Source organism: Procambarus clarkii, chromosome 91 (assembly GCF_040958095.1).
Source record: "Procambarus clarkii isolate CNS0578487 chromosome 91, FALCON_Pclarkii_2.0, whole genome shotgun sequence".
Taxonomy (NCBI): domain Eukaryota; kingdom Metazoa; phylum Arthropoda; class Malacostraca; order Decapoda; family Cambaridae; genus Procambarus; species Procambarus clarkii.
Genome location: NC_091240.1, coordinates 2,535,098 through 2,556,979, shown reverse-complemented (window position 1 = coordinate 2,556,979; position 21,882 = coordinate 2,535,098). Strand labels below are relative to the sequence as shown.

The 21,882-nt window shown below is 39.8% G+C and overlaps 1 protein-coding gene across 1 annotated transcript; it reads left to right on the top strand.

Annotated features, from left to right (window-relative positions):
- Positions 1-810: 810 nt before the first annotated feature.
- Positions 811-20,970, top strand: LOC123773915 (uncharacterized). Its single transcript, XM_045767885.2, has 2 exons — positions 811-1,068; positions 15,736-20,970. Exon 2 carries the CDS (start codon positions 15,760-15,762, stop codon positions 17,191-17,193), a length of 1,434 nt encoding a protein of 477 aa, XP_045623841.1. The 5' UTR covers positions 811-1,068; positions 15,736-15,759; the 3' UTR covers positions 17,194-20,970.
- The last annotated feature ends 912 nt before the right edge of the window (positions 20,971-21,882 follow it).

Here is a 21,882-nt window from a genome sequence, read left to right as displayed (position 1 = left end):
AGCTAGGTTAGGTTAGGTTAGGTAGGTTAGGTAGACGAAAAAACATTAATTCATGAAAATTTGGCTTATTAGGCAAATCGGGCCTTGCATAGTAGGCTGAGAAGTGAGTTCTGGCTACTAGGTACGACATATATATATATATATTTATATTTATATATTTATATATTTATATATTTATATATATATATATATATATATATATATATATATTTATATTTATATATTTATATATATATATATATATATATATATATATATATATATATATATATATATATATATATATATATATATATATATATATATATATATATATATATATATACGCTTAGTTGTCATAGAAATAAAAATAATTATATAAGTATAGAAACACATTAAAGTTGTCATGACGACGCTAACTTCCCCTCTTACACCACATCAAGAAATAAATCAATGCGAGTGATGGCCGTTCGTAATTGTCATTTGAAATTTAAATGTAACGAGCCTTAGCTGCGCTCCACCTCGCTTTCTTAGCACAAGAAAAAACTGTATTTTAGGTATTTTGAAGATACCGGCGTAGTGTAGGCCGCGTTTATTAATGGCACCAGCGCTCAAAATGAGAAGATATGGGAGGATGTATAGGAGGAAAGGGGAAAATGTATATGTAAGGGGTGCGAGGGAAGGAGGGGAATGGTTGAGTCCCCCCCGTCAAGGGGAAAGGAAAAAAAAAAGAAGGTCGTTCCTTTTTCCTCCACATTATAGTCACAGAAAACGTATGGCATTTAATATATATTCCTTCATTTTGATTTTGTATTAATGCCAGTATCTCCCGGGGCGCAGTTGAGAAATGCACATCGGTTATCCACCCTTGGCCGATCCCCCAAGAATTTTTCGCGACTAGCGAGCATATGTCAATTTATTTTTGATTATCTAGCAGATTTGTATTTACATTGAATCAGCTGTTTAATACACGAAGCGAGCGTTGAACTCTCAATTTATGCCCATTTGGCCGCGAGAAGACCCCATAGCTGACGTCGGGCGAGTGAGAAAAATCGTGCACGGGCCAGGGACGAGCGTGGCACAGGCGGGGTGAGTGGCGAGGCAGTGCCAGGGGGGGGGGGAAATATATATGGCGAGGAGAGGGGGAGGAGGTGAATGTTGATGCTATTGTATGGCGTCTGGCCCTGTCTATCATCGTGGCGGCCCGCCTCTTAGTGGTCAGCTCTGGTCTGGGGTAAACCGGGGCCGTTAGGCAGCGGGTCGCCTCTGGCACCGGGCGAGGCCCATTGGGTGATACTGACAGTGCCACGGGCTGGTGGAGAGCTGGGGGCAGGGCGGGGGGTTGTGTGGCTCGTCTGTGGCACTGGTGTGTGCTGGTGTCTCCTGTGGCACTGGTGTCTCCTGTGGCACTGGTGTCTCCTGTGGCACTGGTGTGTGCTGGTGTCTCCTCTGGCACTGGTGTCTCCAGTGGCACTGGTATCTTCTGTGGCACTGGTGTCTCCTGTGGCACTGGATATATATGTTAAGCAGACTTGTCAGCCCAACTCTGGCACTCGTGGCATTAATTTTGAATGTGACTTGGCCAGTGACAGTGCCACAGGGTTCAAGAAGTTGATGATGGGCAGAGACTTCATTGAAGCAGCTTTCTTATGTATTGCCAATGGTTTGTAATAATAAGACGGAATACACATTTATTTCATGTTTATATTTTCATTGGCTACTGCCGTTAGTCACCCACTCGTATTAAGTAGCCTAATGGCGGTATAAAGCTCGTTCGACATTGAGTTGAGAAGGCGTATTGATTAGCTGCTTTATTCCTTGGCGCGAATTCTTTATTCCTTGGCCATAACACGTCACGTACACGTCCTCGAGGATGGTGCAAGAGATGTAATAAAGCCCTGCATGATCTTCATTCTGATATATGGCGTATTATCTCAAGTCAATCAAAACCCGAGACCAGGATCGGGGGAATAGAAGAACTCCCTGGACACGATTTTGGGGAAAAGATCGAAACTCTTCTCTTTCTTAATATTATTAATAATGGTGCTGAAATATTATATGGAAACCTTACTTTAGTTAAGGATTCATTCAGATGAGAAGTTAAAATTACTTCAGGTGTTGTTAATGTTCCACAGCATCGAACCTTGTTGTGGCATGAAATAGTGAAGTGATTGGTCACACCTCTCCGGTGTTATGTTATAAATGTGCAGCTTGGTGTTGGCTATTGCAAAAGTGCTTGCGAGTTGTATTATGTTGGAAAAAAAAAATAGCAACACATTGATCAAGTGTTGGCTGAGTTCATGCCAGTGTCTTAATAATTACTCATTATGTAAACCAAGAAAAAAGTCAAATTTAAGTTTAGGAACACCATTATTAAGTGTTTTCTGGCTGAAAGCTGACTTGGAAGTTTTATCCCAAGCAAGTTATGAAGGTTAGGTAAAGTGTTCTTAGCGAGAATGCAACCCCCTAATTATGACTTGTCAAAGTGCTTTTATTGATATTTTTGAAAGAAAGTGTTAAATGTGTGTGTACTATATAGCTTACTGCGCTTAGTGCTTCCTTTTGTTGTTTACTTACCAAGAGTGAGTGAGTGAGTGTGGACAGAACTTAAGTAGAGGAGTGGATAGAAAGGGAAAATATGTATGTGAAATTAAGATTAATAGTCTCCCTTAGCCAAACTCTGGCTGTTTTGTCATTGATTTTGGATGTGACTTAGGCAGTGACACTCTTTGATTGACAAAAGAATAATTTGCACAAGTGCAGTTGAGAGTAAATTAACTCAGGGTTGAAAGGCAGCTTGTGCATTGAAAACCTAAGTTAGGAAAATCAAACTCGTCAGGAATGGAAGGTAGCTATTAGGAGAAAACAGTAGGCCAATACGATTCTAAAGCATATATAACGAATACAGTGACGTAGTGTTCAATCACTTGGATCATCAGGGAATAAACGCTGACCCTGCAAGAAGTGAGGGCATCACTCTACAGACCAGTGTGAGTTGTTCCGATGAAACTAGGAAGATATGTACTCAAAGGGCTGAATGAAAAACTGAGAGTAATGTACCTTCCTTTATGAATACCATGCATGTGAAGTACTGATGGGATATGAACCTTGCAAAATCAAATGTTATAACTGGGCAATATCGGAAACATGTACAGTATAGTGTAAGAAGGATAGAAAATAAAAATGTCACAGAGATGAGTGTGAAATTTTGGAAAGTGTACCTATATGGCTCAGTCTGGTTGAGTAAGTGGATGATGATGGATAGTTGAGAAGTGTGTTTCAGTGAGTTCCAGGGTGGAAGGCTAAGAAATAAGTGGGCAGACATGTCAAGTTCGTTAAAAGGGGTGATGAATATTTGATATGTATTTATATATATTTATATACTGTGGGGTGTGGGTGCAGTGGTGTAAGTGCAATGGTATGTATTGCACTTACCACCATGTAAAAATATGGGGTAATAGTGAAGAAAACAAAATACATGGTGGTGCTCTTGAGTGCTAAAGGTAGGCAATGGTAAATAAATGGAGGGAGACTGTGTCATTTTGAATATCTTCAGCTTCTAATAAATAAATAATAAATAAATAAATGTTTATTTAGGTAAGGTACATACATACAAGAGATTTTTACAAAAATTGCTAGGTTTATAGATAGAGCTGGTACATACAATGCCTAAAGCAACTATTACGCAAAGCGTTTCGGGCAGGAAAAACATTAAAAGACTAAAACTTAATACTAATTGAGTTTAAAGTATAAAATGTGTTGAGAACAAATAAAATTAAAAATAAGAAAGGGGGGGAACATGGCTGAAAAAGCAACACAAATATAATTAGGTCGACAAAGAGCGGTGTTTAAAAAAAAACAGACATGGGTTGACAATACAGGGGTAAGGTAGGTTACAGGGAATTTATTAGGTAGTGCTTCGTTTTTATCTTAAATTGTTGAGAGAGGTACAGTCTTTAACATGATTGGGAAGGTCATTCCACATTCTGGGTCTTCTTGCTATAATGCTCTTCTGTCTTTTCTGGGCAAATGTCTTCCCATCCATAAAAGTGAAAAATGGGGTAATGATGTAAAAATATGGGGTAACAGTGTAAAAAAAAAATGGGGGAATGATACTCTCAGAATAATTTCAATTCACTATGAAATTGGGAAGTTTTGTGAAGTTAATAAAATCTCACAAAACATAAAAACAGCAGTTACCAATGTGAACTATTGTCTATACCAATACATTTTGTGCAAGTTATGAGCAGCGTATAGTGTACTTGACAATAATGCTTATTTAGTAGTGTGTGTTCACACATATTTCATGCTGGACAGTGTTCAGTTCTGCATGTTGGATAAAGTTTAGTTTTGTTCACTGGATGGTGTTCAATATTGTATATTGAATAGGGTTCAGTTTTGTATTTTAGACAGTGTTCAGTTTGGTGTGTTGGGCAGTGTTCAGGTTTGCAAGTTGACAATGCTCAGTTTTGTATGTTTGATAGTGTTCATTGTTGGACATTCTATGGTGTTCACTACTATACATTGGGTGGTGGTAATGGATGCTTCAACAAGGTTCATTGCTGCATGTTGGATGAAGTTCACAGCTGCATGATGGATGGTGTTTACTGCTGCATTATATTCACTTTTGCATGTTGAGTGGTATCAATTGCTGCATCTTAGAGGTTGTTCACTCCTGTATGTTGGATGATATTTGCTGATGCACACTAGATAGATTTCACTAGTACATACTCGATGGGGGTCTATCTAAATACCTAAAGCTACCCAAGGCTTCCTACTATTATACAAGTAATGAAGAAATATGATAATTTTACTCAATATAATGTTGGTGCTGAATGTAGAATATGAAAAGACATATTTTTACTCTGAAATGACATAATTTTATAGCGAAATTAGACGAAACTAAGTGGCAGGTGATGCCACAGGAAGTCGACGATCCAAGAAACAGTGTTGTGGCTTTGGGTAATTAGATGGACCCAATTTTGTTATAAAACTTTTATTATTTCAGAGTAAAAATATGTTTCCTTTAATGTTATTTTTATGTTCAACATTATTAATGCTAGGAAGATTTGGGTAGATTTGGGTAATAAGACAAACCGCTTGATGGTACAGTATTTGCTACTGCGCATTGGACAGTATTCCATGTAGCATGCAATGTAATTTTATAATTAATAATTCATTGTGTCGGGGACAGGTAGCCAGTTTATGTTAGGCTTTTATCAAGGTCCCTCCCTCGACCCCCTTCAGGCTCAAATTACTAGCCGGCCCCAGGATGTAATCCCACAACATGGTGACTAACTCCTGGGTACCTATTTACTGCTAGGTGAACTGGGGCATTAGGTGATATAAAATGCACCCTACCATTTCTGTCCTGCCTGGGATTGGAATCCGGAATTCTCGATTGTGAGTCTGAGAACGAACCCGACTGTATGGTACAGTACTACCGGAACCCTAACACTACCCTTACCCAGGACTCTGACCCCGGACCCTTGACCCTTGACTCCTGACCTGGGACTTGTGATCTGAGACTCCTGACCCGGGACCCTGACCCTAATAATGGACAGTGTTCACTTTCTGCACATAAGAGGGTGTTCACTTTCTGCACATAAGAGGGTGTTCACTTTCTGCACATAAGAGGGTGTTCACTTTTTGCACACTGAATGCTGTTCACTCATGCATGCTGGGAAATATTCATTGCTCCATACTGAATATTATTCTCTGCTTCATGCTTGATGATGTATTCTGCTGCATGCTGGATAATGTTCCGAACTTCATGCTGGATAATGTTCCCAACTTCATGCTGGATAATGTTCCCAACTTCATGCTGGATAATGTTCCCAACTTAATGCTGGATAATGTTCCCAACTTCATGCTGGATAATGTTCCCAACTTCATGCTGGATAATGTTCCCAACTTCATGCTGGATAATGTTCCCAACTTCATGCTGGATAATGTTCCCAACTTCATGCTGGATAATGTTCCCAACTTCATGCTGGATAATGTTCCCAACTTCATGCTGGATAATGTTCCCAACTTCATGCTGGATAATGTTCCCAACTTCATGCTGGATAATGTTCCCAACTTCATGCTGGATAATGTTCTCAACTTCATGCTGGATAATGTTCCCAACTTCATGCTGGATAATGTTCCCAACTTCATGCTGGATAATGTTCCCAACTTCATGCTGGATAATGTTCCCAACTTCATGCTGGATAATGAGATATATATATATATATATATATATATATATATATATATATATATATATATATATATATATATATATATATATATATATATATATATATGCGAACAAGCCTGAATGGTCCCCAGGACAATATGCAACTGAAAACTCACACCCCAGAAGTGACTCGAACCCATACTCCCAGAAGCAACGCAACTGGTATGTACAAGACGCCTTAATCCACTTGACCATCACGACCGGACATAATGAGGTGATAGCCGAGGCTATTTGAACCACCCCACCGCCGGCACTCGGATAGTAATCTTGGGCATAGCATTTTACCAAATCACCTCATTCTTTGGGGCACACGTGAGGAACACAAATGCGAACAAGCCTGAATGGTCCCCAGGACAATATGCAACTGAAAACTCACACCCCAGAAGTGACTCGAACCCATACTCCCAGAAGCAACGCAACTGGTATGTACAAGACGCCTTAATCCACTTGACCATCACGACCGGACATAATGAGGTGATAGCCGAGGCTATTTGAACCACCCCACCGCCGGCACTCGGATAGTAATCTTGGGCATAGCATTTTACCAAATCACCTCATTCTTTGGGGCACACGTGAGGAACACAAATGCGAACAAGCCTGAATGGTCCCCAGGACAATATGCAACTGAAAACTCACACCCCAGAAGTGACTCGAACCCATACTCCCAGAAGCAACGCAACTGGTATGTACAAGACGCCTTAATCCACTTGACCATCACGACCGGACATAATGAGGTGATAGCCGAGGCTATTTGAACCACCCCACCGCCGGCACTCGGATAGTAATCTTGGGCATAGCATTTTACCAAATCACCTCATTCTTTGGGGCACACGTGAGGAACACAAATGCGAACAAGCCTGAATGGTCCCCAGGACAATATGCAACTGAAAACTCACACCCCAGAAGTGACTCGAACCCATACTCCCAGAAGCAACGCAACTGGTATGTACAAGACGCCTTAATCCACTTGACCATCACGACCGGACATAATGAGGTGATAGCCGAGGCTATTTGAACCACCCCACCGCCGGCACTCGGATAGTAATCTTGGGCATAGCATTTTACCAAATCACCTCATTCTTTGGGGCACACGTGAGGAACACAAATGCGAACAAGCCTGAATGGTCCCCAGGACAATATGCAACTGAAAACTCACACCCCAGAAGTGACTCGAACCCATACTCCCAGAAGCAACGCAACTGGTATGTACAAGACGCCTTAATCCACTTGACCATCACGACCGGACATAATGAGGTGATAGCCGAGGCTATTTGAACCACCCCACCGCCGGCACTCGGATAGTAATCTTGGGCATAGCATTTTACCAAATCACCTCATTCTTTGGGGCACACGTGAGGAACACAAATGCGAACAAGCCTGAATGGTCCCCAGGACAATATGCAACTGAAAACTCACACCCCAGAAGTGACTCGAACCCATACTCCCAGAAGCAACGCAACTGGTATGTACAAGACGCCTTAATCCACTTGACCATCACGACCGGACATAATGAGGTGATAGCCGAGGCTATTTGAACCACCCCACCGCCGGCACTCGGATAGTAATCTTGGGCATAGCATTTTACCAAATCACCTCATTCTTTGGGGCACACGTGAGGAACACAAATGCGAACAAGCCTGAATGGTCCCCAGGACAATATGCAACTGAAAACTCACACCCCAGAAGTGACTCGAACCCATACTCCCAGAAGCAACGCAACTGGTATGTACAAGACGCCTTAATCCACTTGACCATCACGACCGGACATAATGAGGTGATAGCCGAGGCTATTTGAACCACCCCACCGCCGGCACTCGGATAGTAATCTTGGGCATAGCATTTTACCAAATCACCTCATTCTTTGGGGCACACGTCTGAGGTGATAGCCTCGGCTATCACCTCATTATGTCCGGTCGTGATGGTCAAGTGGATTAAGGCGTCTTGTACATACCAGTTGCGTTGCTTCTGGGAGTATGGGTTCGAGTCACTTCTGGGGTGTGAGTTTTCAGTTGCATATTGTCCTGGGGACCATTCAGGCTTGTTCGCATTTGTGTTCCTCACGTGTGCCCCAAAGAATGAGGTGATTTGGTAAAATGCTATGCCCAAGATTACTATCCGAGTGCCGGCGGTGGGGTGGTTCAAATAGCCTCGGCTATCACCTCATTATGTCCGGTCGTGATGGTCAAGTGGATTAAGGCGTCTTGTACATACCAGTTGCGTTGCTTCTGGGAGTATGGGTTCAAGTCACTTCTGGGGTGTGAGTTTTCAGTTGCATATTGTCCTGGGGACCATTCAGGCTTGTTCGCATTTGTGTTCCTCACGTGTGCCCCAAAGAATGAGGTGATTTGGTAAAATGCTATGCCCAAGATTACTATCCGAGTGCCGGCGGTGGGGTGGTTCAAATAGCCTCGGCTATCACCTCATTATGTCCGGTCGTGATGGTCAAGTGGATTAAGGCGTCTTGTACATACCAGTTGCGTTGCTTCTGGGAGTATGGGTTCGAGTCACTTCTGGGGTGTGAGTTTTCAGTTGCATATTGTCCTGGGGACCATTCAGGCTTGTTCGCATTTGTGTTCCTCACGTGTGCCCCAAAGAATGAGGTGATTTGGTAAAATGCTATGCCCAAGATTACTATCCGAGTGCCGGCGGTGGGGTGGTTCAAATAGCCTCGGCTATCACCTCATTATGTCCGGTCGTGATGGTCAAGTGGATTAAGGCGTCTTGTACATACCAGTTGCGTTGCTTCTGGGAGTATGGGTTCGAGTCACTTCTGGGGTGTGAGTTTTCAGTTGCATATTGTCCTGGGGACCATTCAGGCTTGTTCGCATTTGTGTTCCTCACGTGTGCCCCAAAGAATGAGGTGATTTGGTAAAATGCTATGCCCAAGATTACTATCCGAGTGCCGGCGGTGGGGTGGTTCAAATAGCCTCGGCTATCACCTCATTATGTCCGGTCGTGATGGTCAAGTGGATTAAGGCGTCTTGTACATACCAGTTGCGTTGCTTCTGGGAGTATGGGTTCGAGTCACTTCTGGGGTGTGAGTTTTCAGTTGCATATTGTCCTGGGGACCATTCAGGCTTGTTCGCATTTGTGTTCCTCACGTGTGCCCCAAAGAATGAGGTGATTTGGTAAAATGCTATGCCCAAGATTACTATCCGAGTGCCGGCGGTGGGGTGGTTCAAATAGCCTCGGCTATCACCTCATTATGTCCGGTCGTGATGGTCAAGTGGATTAAGGCGTCTTGTACATACCAGTTGCGTTGCTTCTGGGAGTATGGGTTCGAGTCACTTCTGGGGTGTGAGTTTTCAGTTATATATATATATATATATATATATATATATATATATATATATATATATATATATATATATATATATATATATATATATATATATATTATTAAATATGACCAAAAAAGTAAGATTAATAATTTTAACACGAATTTTCTCAATCTTTCGTACATTACGCTTCACTGTTGGAGGTAAATCGAAAATCAATTCTCCAAAATTCATTTTTATTTCTAGTCTGACGCGACACGGGCGCGTTTCGTAAAACTTATTACATTTTCAAAGACTTTAGTTCACAAATACACAACTGAATAGAACTTACGTATCTCCGATTTTATATCTACATTTGAGTGAGGTGGAAGGGGTGATGTGGCATTAACACAAGACAGAACAAAATGTGGTATTAATAGGGTATTAATTTCATCAACACAAGACAGAACAAGAGTATTAATAGGGTATTAATTTCATCAACACAAGACAGAACACGAAACAATGGATATTGAATAGAAGTGTTTGTAGAAAGCCTATTGGTCCATATTTCTTGATGCTTCTATATTGGAGGCAACTACAGAAGCACCATACTGTCCCCCGAGCTTAAAGCGGCAGCTAAAAGCCTTCGTGAGAACAAGGAGATAGTTGTCAGGAGAGGTGACAAGTCGCCAATATATGTCATTCTTAAAAAAGACGAATATCTGGCGAAAATGAACATCATACTCTCTGACCAAACTAAGTTCCAAAGGATAACGAAGGACACTACAGCCGAATTAAAAGCAAAGGTCAACAAACTGATCGAAACTGTGAACGCCAAGAAATCCGGACTCCACCTGCCAAAGATCATTGGGGAATATAAACCTGGATATGCGTATGGAAATGTCAAGACGCACAAGCCTGGAAACCCACTTCGGCCAATCATTAGCCAGATACCCACACCCACGTACAGACTGGCGAAGCGACTCAACGGCCTGCTGACTCCTTATGTTCCTTGCGCCTTCAGCCTGAAGTCTCCAAAGGAATTTGTTGACTTACTGCGGGGCACACGGGCCACAGGGATAAGAGCCTCGTTGGACGTAGAATCGCTGTTTACCAACGTACCTGTGGACGAGACAATCGGAATGATAGCCGACAGAGTGTATCGTGATCCAGCCTGTGCTCCTCTTGACATACCAGAAAATATTCTGAGGAAACTACTCCAAGCTTGTACTAAAGAGGCACCCTTCTTGAGCCCGGATGGGCACATGTATAAGCAAGTAGATGGGGTCGCCATGGGTTCTCCCCTAGGTGTCCTGTTTGCAAACTTCTACATGGGTACCATCGAGCAAAAAGTCTTAGTCGACATGAACTTGAAACCGGCCATATACTGCAGGTATGTTGACGACATTTTTACACAGGTAGGTTATCTTGAGATGATTGGTTATCTTGAGATGATTTCGGGGCTTTTTCTAGTGTCCCCGCGGCCCGGTCCTCGACCAGGCCTCCACCCCCAGGAAGCAGCCCGTGACAGCTGACTAACTCCCAGGTACCTATTTACTGCTAGGTAACAGGGGCATTTAGGGTGAAAGAAACTTTGCCCATTTGTTTCTGCCTCGTGCAGGAATCGAACCCGCGCCACAGAATTACGAGTCCTGCGCGCTATCCACCAGGCTACGAGGCCCCCAATAGGGACCTGATGTCAGACATCTGCAGGAGCTGAAGGAGGCATTTGAGCAGAGTTCCGTGCTGCGTTTCACTTACGAGATGGAAAAGGATGGGAAGCTGCCCTTTCTAGATGTAACAGTCATGGAAAAGGGCGGAGGTTTCCACACTGCAGTCTACACTAAGGAAACAAACATAGGAATGTGCCTAAATGCCAACAGCGACTGCCCTGACAGGTACAAGAGGAGTGTTGTTAACGCATACGTCGACCGTGCTCTCAGCCACAGCTCAGAATGGAAGCAAGTCGACGAAGAACTCTGTAGGGTAAGGCAGGTCCTAGTCAATAACGGCTTCTCCAATGGTTTCATCGAAGACATCATAAGAAGGAAAGTGAAAAGCCATGCAACCTCCGAAGAGACAACTAACACAACACCTATACCCCCTATTAGACTATTTTACAGGAACTTCTTTTCCACAGCTCATAAAACAGAGGAAAGGGTCCTGAAAGATATTGTTAATAGAAACGTTATCCCTACAGACAAAAATCAGAGGATACAACTGACGATTTACTATAAAACCAGAAAAACGGCCAGCCTACTCATGAGAAACTCTCCAGACACAAAACAGAACGCTTTAAAAGAGACTAACGTCGTCTATGCCTTCAAATGCCCACTTGGGGACTGTAAGCTCCAAAAAACCCAGTATATAGGCAAGACAACAACATCTCTTTCTAGGCGTTTAACGATGCATAAGCAACAGGGCTCCATTAAGGAACATATAATCTCTTCCCACAACCAAACCATCGCCAGAGAAATCCTAGTAAACAACACAGAAATCATCGATAGATACAGCGATAGCAGGCGGCTTGACGTTTGCGAGGCACTACACATCAAGAAGTCAACACCAGCAATCAACAGCCAATTATTGCACAACTATATTCTACCCACCTCAAGACTCCGCTCCAATATAGAAGCATCAAGAAATATGAACCAATAGGCTCTCTACAAACACTTCTATTCAATATCCATTGTTTCGTGTTCTGTCTTGTGTTGATGAAATTAATACCCTATTAATACTCTTGTTCTGTCTTGTGTTGATGAAATTAATACCCTATTAATACCACATTTTGTTCTGTCTTGTGTTAATGCCACATCACCCCTTCCACCTCACTCAAATGTAGATATAAAATCGGAGATACGTAAGTTCTATTCAGTTGTGTATTTGTGAACTAAAGTCTTTGAAAATGTAATAAGTTTTACGAAACGCGCCCGTGTCGCGTCAGACTAGAAATAAAAATGAATTTTGGAGAATTGATTTTTGATTTACCTCCAACAGTGAAGCGTAATGTACGAAAGATTGAGAAAATTCGTGTTAAAATTATTAATCTTACTTTTTCGGTCATATTTAATAATATATGTCTACAGGAAAGACTGCTACCAAAATATACTAATATATATATATATATATATATATATATATATATATATATATATATATATATATATATATATATATATATATATATATATATATTGGTGTATACTGGCAGCAGGTTTTCTTTCAAACATGTTTCATTGAATATGACCGCATATTCTGTATTTATTATTTTCTGGTTTAGGGCTTCTATCCCTCTAACTACTTTCTTAGCATCAGGGCTTAATTGAAATAGGAGTTCTCCAAAACTCATTTTCGTACTTTTAAGGTGAAGAAAAGAAGTGATTTACTATAGAGTGTATTACACTTATTTGTATAATTTGCACGACGTTTCGAACCTCCATGGTTCATTCTCAAGTGAACAGATCTTACAATACTAGTTGATTTTATACCCGCATTAGGTCAGGTGATAATACAATGAAGGTGAAAACATGGGGGGATACATAAGGGATAAACATAGGGGCTGCAGAAGGCTTATTGGCCCATACGAGGCATCTCCTATCTAAACACAAAGATTAATCCAGTGTAATTGGCCTGTTATGTTGGACATTGTCTTCTGTGTTGGCATCGATATGTTCTTGTCTTGTCCTTACTCTCATGGTGGGTAGAGTAAATAGTTCCGTGATTTGGGTGTTCATGGTAGGTCGCTCTATTCTTATGTGAATTGCCTCAAGAATTTGTAATCTTCTTGAATCTTGGGTTTTGTAACCCCAAGATTCCAAAACCCAAGATTCAAGAAGATTACAAATTCTTGAGGCAATTCACATAAGAATAGAGCGACCTACCATGAACACCCAAATCACGGAACTATTTACTCTACCCACCATGAGAGTAAGGACAAGACAAGAACATATCGATGCCAACACAGAAGACAATGTCCAACATAACAGGCCAATTACACTGGATTAATCTTTGTGTTTAGATAGGAGATGCCTCGTATGGGCCAATAAGCCTTCTGCAGCCCCTATGTTTATCCCTTATGTATCCCCCCATGTTTTCACCTTCATTGTATTATCACCTGACCTAATGCGGGTATAAAATCAACTAGTATTGTAAGATCTGTTCACTTGAGAATGAACCATGGAGGTTCGAAACGTCGTGCAAATTATACAAATAAGTGTAATACACTCTATAGTAAATCACTTCTTTTCTTCACCTTAAAAGTACGAAAATGAGTTTTGGAGAACTCCTATTTCAATTAAGCCCTGATGCTAAGAAAATAGTTAGAGGGATAGAAGCCCTAAACCAGAAAATAATAAATACAGAATATGCGGTCATATTCAATGAAACATATATATATATATATATATATATATATATATATATATATATATATATATATATATATATATATATATATATATATATGTCGTACCTAGTAGCCAGAACTCACTTTTTTGCCTACTATGCATGGCCCGATTTGCCTAATAAGCCAAGTTTTCCTGAATTAATATATTTGTTCTAATTTTTTTCTTATGAAATGATAAAGCTACCCATTTCATTATGTATGAGGTCAATTTTTTTTTATTGGAGTTCAAATTAACGTAGATATATGACCGAACCTAACCAACCCTACCTAACCTAACCTAACCTATCTCTATAGGTTAGGTTTGGTTAGGTAGCCGAAAAAGTTAGGTTAGGTTAGGTTAGGTAGGTTAGGTAGTCGAAAAACAATTAATTCATGAAAACTTGGCTTATTAGGCAAATCGGGCCTTGCATAGTAGGCTGAGAAGTGCGTTCTGGCTATTAGGTACGACATATATATATATATATATATATATATATATATATATATATATATATATATATATGTCGTACCTAATAGCCAGAACGCACTTCTCAGCCTACTATTCAAGGCCCGATTTGCCTAATAAGCCAAGTTTTCATGAATTAATGTTTTTTCGTCTACCTAACCTACCTAACCTAACCTAACCTAGCTTTTTTTGGCTACCTAACCTAACCTTACCTATAAATATAGGTTAGGTTAGGTTAGGTAGGGTTGGTTAGGTTCGGTCATATATCTACGTTAATTTTAACTCCAATAAAAAAAAATTGACCTCATACATAGAGAAAAGGGTTGCTTTATCATTTCATAAGAAAAAAATTATAGTAAATATATTAATTCAGGAAAACTTGGCTTATTAGGCAAATCGGGCCTTGAATAGTAGGCTGAGAAGTGAGTTCTGGCTACTAGGTACGACATATATATATATATATATATATATATATATATATATTTTATTTATATATATATATATATATAATATATATTTTATATATATATATATATATATATATATATATATATATATATATATATATATATATATATATATATATATATATAAAATACAGTATACATTTGAGAAAATTGCTTGATGCCTAGATGAAAGAGACTGTTGTAGTTCTTTTTTACATTTTTCACATGGTTTTGTTTTCATTTTATGTTTAAAATTAAAATAATTAAATAACACATGTTTTTTGTATGTTTTGAGATTAATGCGCTTACTGTAAAACTTTTTAAATACAAAATAATAATTATGTCCTTCCTTTTAAACTTTATCTTCCTTGTGTTTTAATTTTAAACACAACATAAAAATATACAGGTATAATGAATTTATAAAAATTTATGTCATGGTGCCTTTTCCATGTGCTTGCTACCCCGAACTTTAGAACCTGGATACATAGCTTCCAGTAACTGATGAGATGATCGCTCGAACAGTCTCACTATTGGTTAAGGGGGCTCTTGATAAGCCTATTAAGCTTCTTAGGCTTGTTAGTCGCAGCATCTTTGGCAACACTATAAACTGAACAGTGTGTCTAACAATGGCAAATCAGACCAATTATACTAGAATATTGTACAGTATTGTACAGTATATAGCATATCTACCACATGTACTTAATATTGTACTGCATGTAGTCCATATTTCACAGAATATCTCCGTTGAAATTGGCTTCGAAAAAATTCAGTATAGAATCTGGAATAAGCTGCGATGATTTGTTTAAATTCTGGAGGAATAGGGAAATATTCACAGTATATATTGCTCAGGTGAAGCACATGTTGGGTGGAGCATCAAGCACCGCTATTTAGATTTTGTGTTGCTCCATATTAGAGACCATCATTGATAGGAGTTACAATACTCAGCTTTTCTTTACTTTCAGGTGTTACAATTCCTCCTGTGGACAATGAATGAGAAGAAGGCCCATGACAATGAAACAAAAGGGCCAGACACAGGTGAAGGGGAGCTGGAGATGGTACGCCATCAGAACACACAGTTACACCATGAGCAGGTGGGACTGCAGCAGGAGACTGGTATGTTGGAGGATACATCGGTGCAGGAGATGCAGCCACACGATGTCTTGCCCGTCCATAACACTAATCAGCAGGAACCAGATGGACCTAAGGAACCAGGAGGGCCTATCAGGAGACCGGGGTTTAGAAGTAAGTCGGGGATTGGGCCTCCGCCTCGACCATTTAAAAAAGCTAGGTATGCTTGGGAGATTAAGAACTATGAACATACTTTAAGCAATATGACTCAGAATTTAGGTGAATGTTCAACAGATATACAAGATGACAGTCAAGACTCTCAGTCCAGTGATGTGAACAGTGAGGGAAGTCAAGAAGATGGTGTCTTAGATCCCAGGGAGGGGTTACCTGTAGGCAACTTAGACAGAGCAGCTTTTTTGGATCCGAGAGCGAGGCCTCGACCTGATCTCATGCCGCCCATCATGCCTGCACCATATCCAACGACGTATGGCATGATGGCTGCTCCGCCTCCGCCTGATGCAAGCTTACGGCCAGGTGACTGCTTAAAGGAAGGTCAGCAGGTGCCTCCTGACCCAGATGCTGGCATATTGAGATGGCACACAAGACAGTTATGTCGCAGCATCTTTGACAACACTGTAAACCGAATGCTAGAGAACATGGGTTTCTCACCAGTAACGGAAAGAAGCCAAGGGATCCACCCTCTTTTAGTTTTAAGCTTAAGTGATGATGAGGAGCGGGAAGCGGAAGAAGCCCAACAGCGAGCATTAGAAAATGAAGCCCTTACTGCAGCCATGCATAATAAGGGTCTTTTTATGTCTCATTATGACCCACTAGAAAGTGGCACTACCACAGATTACGACTCGTCTGATGACGACAGTGATCTAGGTGAAGACCAAGGCCCAGATGAGCTCCATATGACGCACATGATCAGCAGACCGTTGCCTCGTGTACCTGCCATGCCTGCTGTGCCCACTATGCCTGCCATGCCCATTACATGCAATGTGCCACTGGCTCCCCCTAGCACCCAGCCCTCATCCCCACACTCGATTCCGCCCCATCGGCCGCAAGAGCCAGACTGTGATTTAAACAAGCATGCCTGTGATGCAGCTGTACCTGGAAAAGATGCAAGCTGTAGAAATGAATCTACCATAGACAACAACAACAAGAACTCTGTAGGGGACCACAGCGACGGCACGGCAGCAGAGAGTGAGGAAAGCAGAGATGAGGCCGATAGAAGGCAAGCAGACACTCCACACAAAGCAGAAAACGAGAACAACAACGATAAATTTTTTGTAGACCAAGCCATCGAGATGGCCATTAAACAACAAGGCTTGGGTTACCAGCAAGCGTGATGGCCACATACTTTATCTAGGTCAACAAGTTGAAATGTTCCGTGCTTTTCTGCCATCCCTTCCTGTGAGTGTTGCTGAATGTGTGAGTTTTAGACTAGTTTCTTGCTGGACACTTGAAATGATGTTACTTGTCATAGGTCATAATATAAAGCTTTTTACAAACTGACTTCGGGAAATTCTTTGCTGGTGAAGTCAAGCATCCAGTGACTTCATACTATACTTGTATTTCCTAGTCTTTTCAAAGTCATAAATTATGTTATATTTGTTTCAGAGTATGATACTCATTAACTTAGGATTTACTTATAGATTCTGGCATGTCATACTATTTCTATCTTGGCTTTGTTTACTGATTTACATGAACAAAGTCTCTCAAGAAAAAATCCTAGAGTATATATTATTAGAGACGTTATGAGCTTTAATGCGTTCAGAGTTACATTAAGAGGAAGCAAAGAGAATTGGTGAACAATTTTATTGGTTCTGTAAAACTAGAGTTTGATATGTATATCTTTATGTTTACTGCCTCACTCTGCTTCAACTTTATGTATCTTGTTGTATTCATTTCGTGACAATATGATATCACGTGAAATATCACTAAGTTCCTTATTTTGAACAACAAATCAAAGTTTATTCTTTTTTTTATGCTGTGTAAGCCAGTTTTGTTCTGGTATCCACTCCACTAGACTATGAAGGCCTTTTTCTGGAGGTGAAAATGTCCATCAGTGAGATCACACTTTAATTCTGAAGTGACAGCAACTAGATTGCTGACGTATCCTGCATAATGTTTTATGGTGTTTTTGTTTTGCATTACCTAACACACTCTGAATCTCTCTCAGATATTTAGGCACAAAACAAAAAGAGATTATTCTAATTTTGAACTTTGGTATAACCTCGTAATTTTTTTTAGTATTTTCTTTTATTTGGTATGACATATTCACTTCTGTATAACTGCTTCATTGGTGCTTAGTGGCTGGAGAAATGTTCCTTTTAGCTATTTATTTATAAATTAACTTTGTCTTGAATATCTTGAAAGCTGCTTGTTATAGCTTAATTGCAAAATTCAGGTGAAAAGTATTGATGGTCTAAATACCAGTCAACCAAACTTATAATGATTAACAGTGCATAACCAGGAGCTTTGCAAATCTCATTATTTTATATTTTATAACAGTAAACTATTGGCATTTATTAGCATTTATGCCTAAAAGAAAGCAATAGCTATTGATAATTATTTATTTTTAGGCATTGATAAAGTTCATTTGGAAAAGTCTTTAAGAAAAGGAATGAACTGGTAAGCTGAATAGGATCTGACTACCAACAAATATACAATGCAAGAGTGACTGAGTCTATTGTGATTTCTGAGGAATATTTGTGCCATGTTAGCATTAACAGGGTAACTGGGCTGTAAAGAAGTGTTGGATTAATTAGACAATTCTGGTTTTGGGGACTTAGGCCAGAAACTACCCTCGATGTTTATGCTGGTAGCTGAGATGTATGTGCCGAGATCCGTCTATCTTTTTGCTGGTAACTGGATTATGTGAGGATGTAAATTCTAAGGGTGGCTAGGGCTTTTGAAAGTCGGTTGATTTCAAACAAGTGTTGGAGGCCATTTTAGAGTATCGTGTGAAGATATGAGAATAATTGTTGGTGAGTAAGACTAGTGTTATTCTGATTAAGTGATAGGTTTTGTAAGTACTGTAATATAAGATGGGTGTGCATAAATGTGTGTGTATCGGTGCATGTGTATATATGGTTGTGATTACTGTATGCCCATGTGTGTGTCTTTGCTTGTGTGTGCGTACATGCGTGTGCATGTTTGTGTATGTGTGCATGCATGTGTACCGTGCGTGTGTATGTGTGTGTGTGTGTATAATTACCTATGTGTAGTTACAGGATGAGAGCTATGCTCGAGGTGTGCTGCCTTCCCAGTACTCTTTGTTATATAATGCTTTGAAACTACTGACGGTTTCGGCCTCCACCGCCTTGGACTCTTAGCTTGTTCCAACCATTTACCATTCTGTTTGCAAAAGAAAACTTTCTAATGTGTTTTCAGCACCTTTGCTTCCTTAGCTTGAATCTGTGACCTCTTGTTTGTCATGTTGCTGGTTTCAGGAATTCCTCTTTGTCAATTTGGTCAATTCCTGTTAGTATTTTTTAAGTGGTGAGCATATCACCCCTTTTTCTTCTATCTTCTAGTTTTAGCATGTTTAATGTCTCTAGTCTCTCCTCGTAACTCGTTTTTTAGTTCCTGAAGCCATTTTGTAGCATGCCTTTACACCTATTTCAGTTTCTTTATGTGCTTCTTGAGATTTGGGCACCATACAACTGCTGCATATTCCAATTTTGGTCTCACAAATGTCATGAACAGTTTCTTTAGTATTTCACCATCCATATAATTAAAAGCAAGTCTGAAGTTGGAAAGCGACACACATGCTCCTCTCACAATGTTCTTTGTGTTCTTCTGGCGATAACTTACTATCCAAAACCACCCCAAGGTCTCATTCTTTATTAGAGTTCTGTAATTCCTTTCCACATAATTTGTAAGTTATCTGTGGTCAATTTTCTCTGATTCCACATTCCATAACATGGCATTTATTCACATTAAATTCCATTTGCCACTTAACCCTCCAAGCACTTATTTTATATAGATCGATTTGAAGGGCATTACAATTGTCTGCGTCTCCTATCTTCCCCAGTATCTTAACATCATCCGCAAACATGTTCATATAATTCTGTATTCCTTCTGGTAGATCGTTTAATAGATGATGAACATTACTGGTGCAAGAACTGAACCCTGTGGTACTCCACTAGTAACACTTCTCTAGTCAGATACAATGTCTCTGATTACCGTCATCATCTGTCTGTCAGTTAGAAAATTTTTCATCCATGTCAGAAAATCTCATTGTCATTCCTCCAGCATGTTCCAGTTTCCTGAAAGGCCTCTTGTGTGGGACTCACTTTTGTGGGTCAAAAGCCCACTTTTTTAGGTCCAAATAGACACAGTCAACCCAACCACCTCTTTCATGTACAGTATTATCTCTGTGGCTCTATCATAAAAACTAAGTAGATTTGCTACACAGGATCTTCTTGTTCGAAAACAGGAAGACTCAACATACTGTGTGTCCATTGTTATGTCATTATTTTCTAGGTAATGTGTAATTACCTAAGTGTTTATAGGATGAGAGCTATGCTCGTGGTGTCCCGTCTTCTCAGCATTCTTTGTCATATAATGCTTTGAAATTACTGATGGTTTTGGCCTCCATCACCTCACCTAACTTGTTCCAACCGTCTACCACTCTGTTTGTGAAAGTGAATTTTCTTATATTTCTTCGGCAGCTTTGTTTAGTTAGTTTAAATCTAAGATGTCGTCTTCTTGAAGTTCCAGGTCAGGAAATCTTCCCTATCAATTTTATCAATTCCTAATCCTATTTGTACGTAGTGATCATATTGCCTCTTTCTTCTTTCTTCTAGTTTTGGCATATTTAATGCCTCTAACCTTTCCTCATAGCTCTTGTCCTTCAGTTCTGGGAGCCATTTAGATGCATGCCTTTGCACCTTTTCCAGTTTGGTGATGTGCTTTTTAAAATATGGGCACCATACAACTGCTGCATATTCCAGCTTTGGTCTAACAAAAATCGTTAACAATTTCTTTAGTATTTCTACATCCATGTATTTAAAAGCAATTTTGAAGTTAGAAAGTGTAGCATAGGCTCCTCGCACAATGTTCTTTATGAGGTCCTCAGGTGATAGTTTTCTCTGTAGAACCACCCCTAGATCTCTTTCTTTATCAGAATTTTTTAAAGATTTCACATAATTTATAGGTTGTGTGGGGTCTATGTTCTATTTCACATTCCATAACATGGCATTTATTCACATTAAATTCCATTTGCCAAGTGGTGCTCCATATACATATTTTGTGCAGGTTTTTCTTGAAGGGCATTACAATCATCTACGTTTCTTTTCTTCCCTATTATCTTATCATCTTCAGCAAACATGTTCATATAATTCTGTATTCCTTCTGGTAGATCGTTTATGTAGACAATGAACATTACTGGTGCAAGAACTGAACCCTGTGGTACTCCACTTGTGACATTTCTCCAGTCCGATACATTGCCTCTGATTACTGCCCTCATTTTTCTATCAGAAAATTTTTCATCCATGTTAGAAGCTTACTTGTCACCCCTCCACCACTCCAATTCAGCAATATGTCAATTGAACTTATTGAACATACTCACAAATAACATACATACTCACAATTACTTACTCCCTTTTTACACAAAATTACTGTCATCGAATAATTTAAAAAATCAGACAGTTATTCTTAAGAGAATGGAGGAAAGTGGGGAAATTATAAAAGATGGTTAGATCATCCACAATTAGATAACCACAAATTCCAAAATAAAAAAACCATCCACAAATTCTGGTAACCCAACTCTCTTGAGTAATCTGAATTAATTCACTTTTGAGTATTTTAGCCATTCTGACCCCTTAACCCGAATAGGAATTCAGATTAAAATGTTATACTGAATGAGAAAAATGACTAAATTCAAGTTTGAGTGCTTGAGTCTCAATTCAAATAAAACTTTGGGCTATTGAGATTCCTAACGAATGAAAAACCAGAATAGGTAAATGAGTAAAATTGATTTGCTCATTTTAGACATTGACTAAATTGAATGGAGGTGAGTCCCATATGAT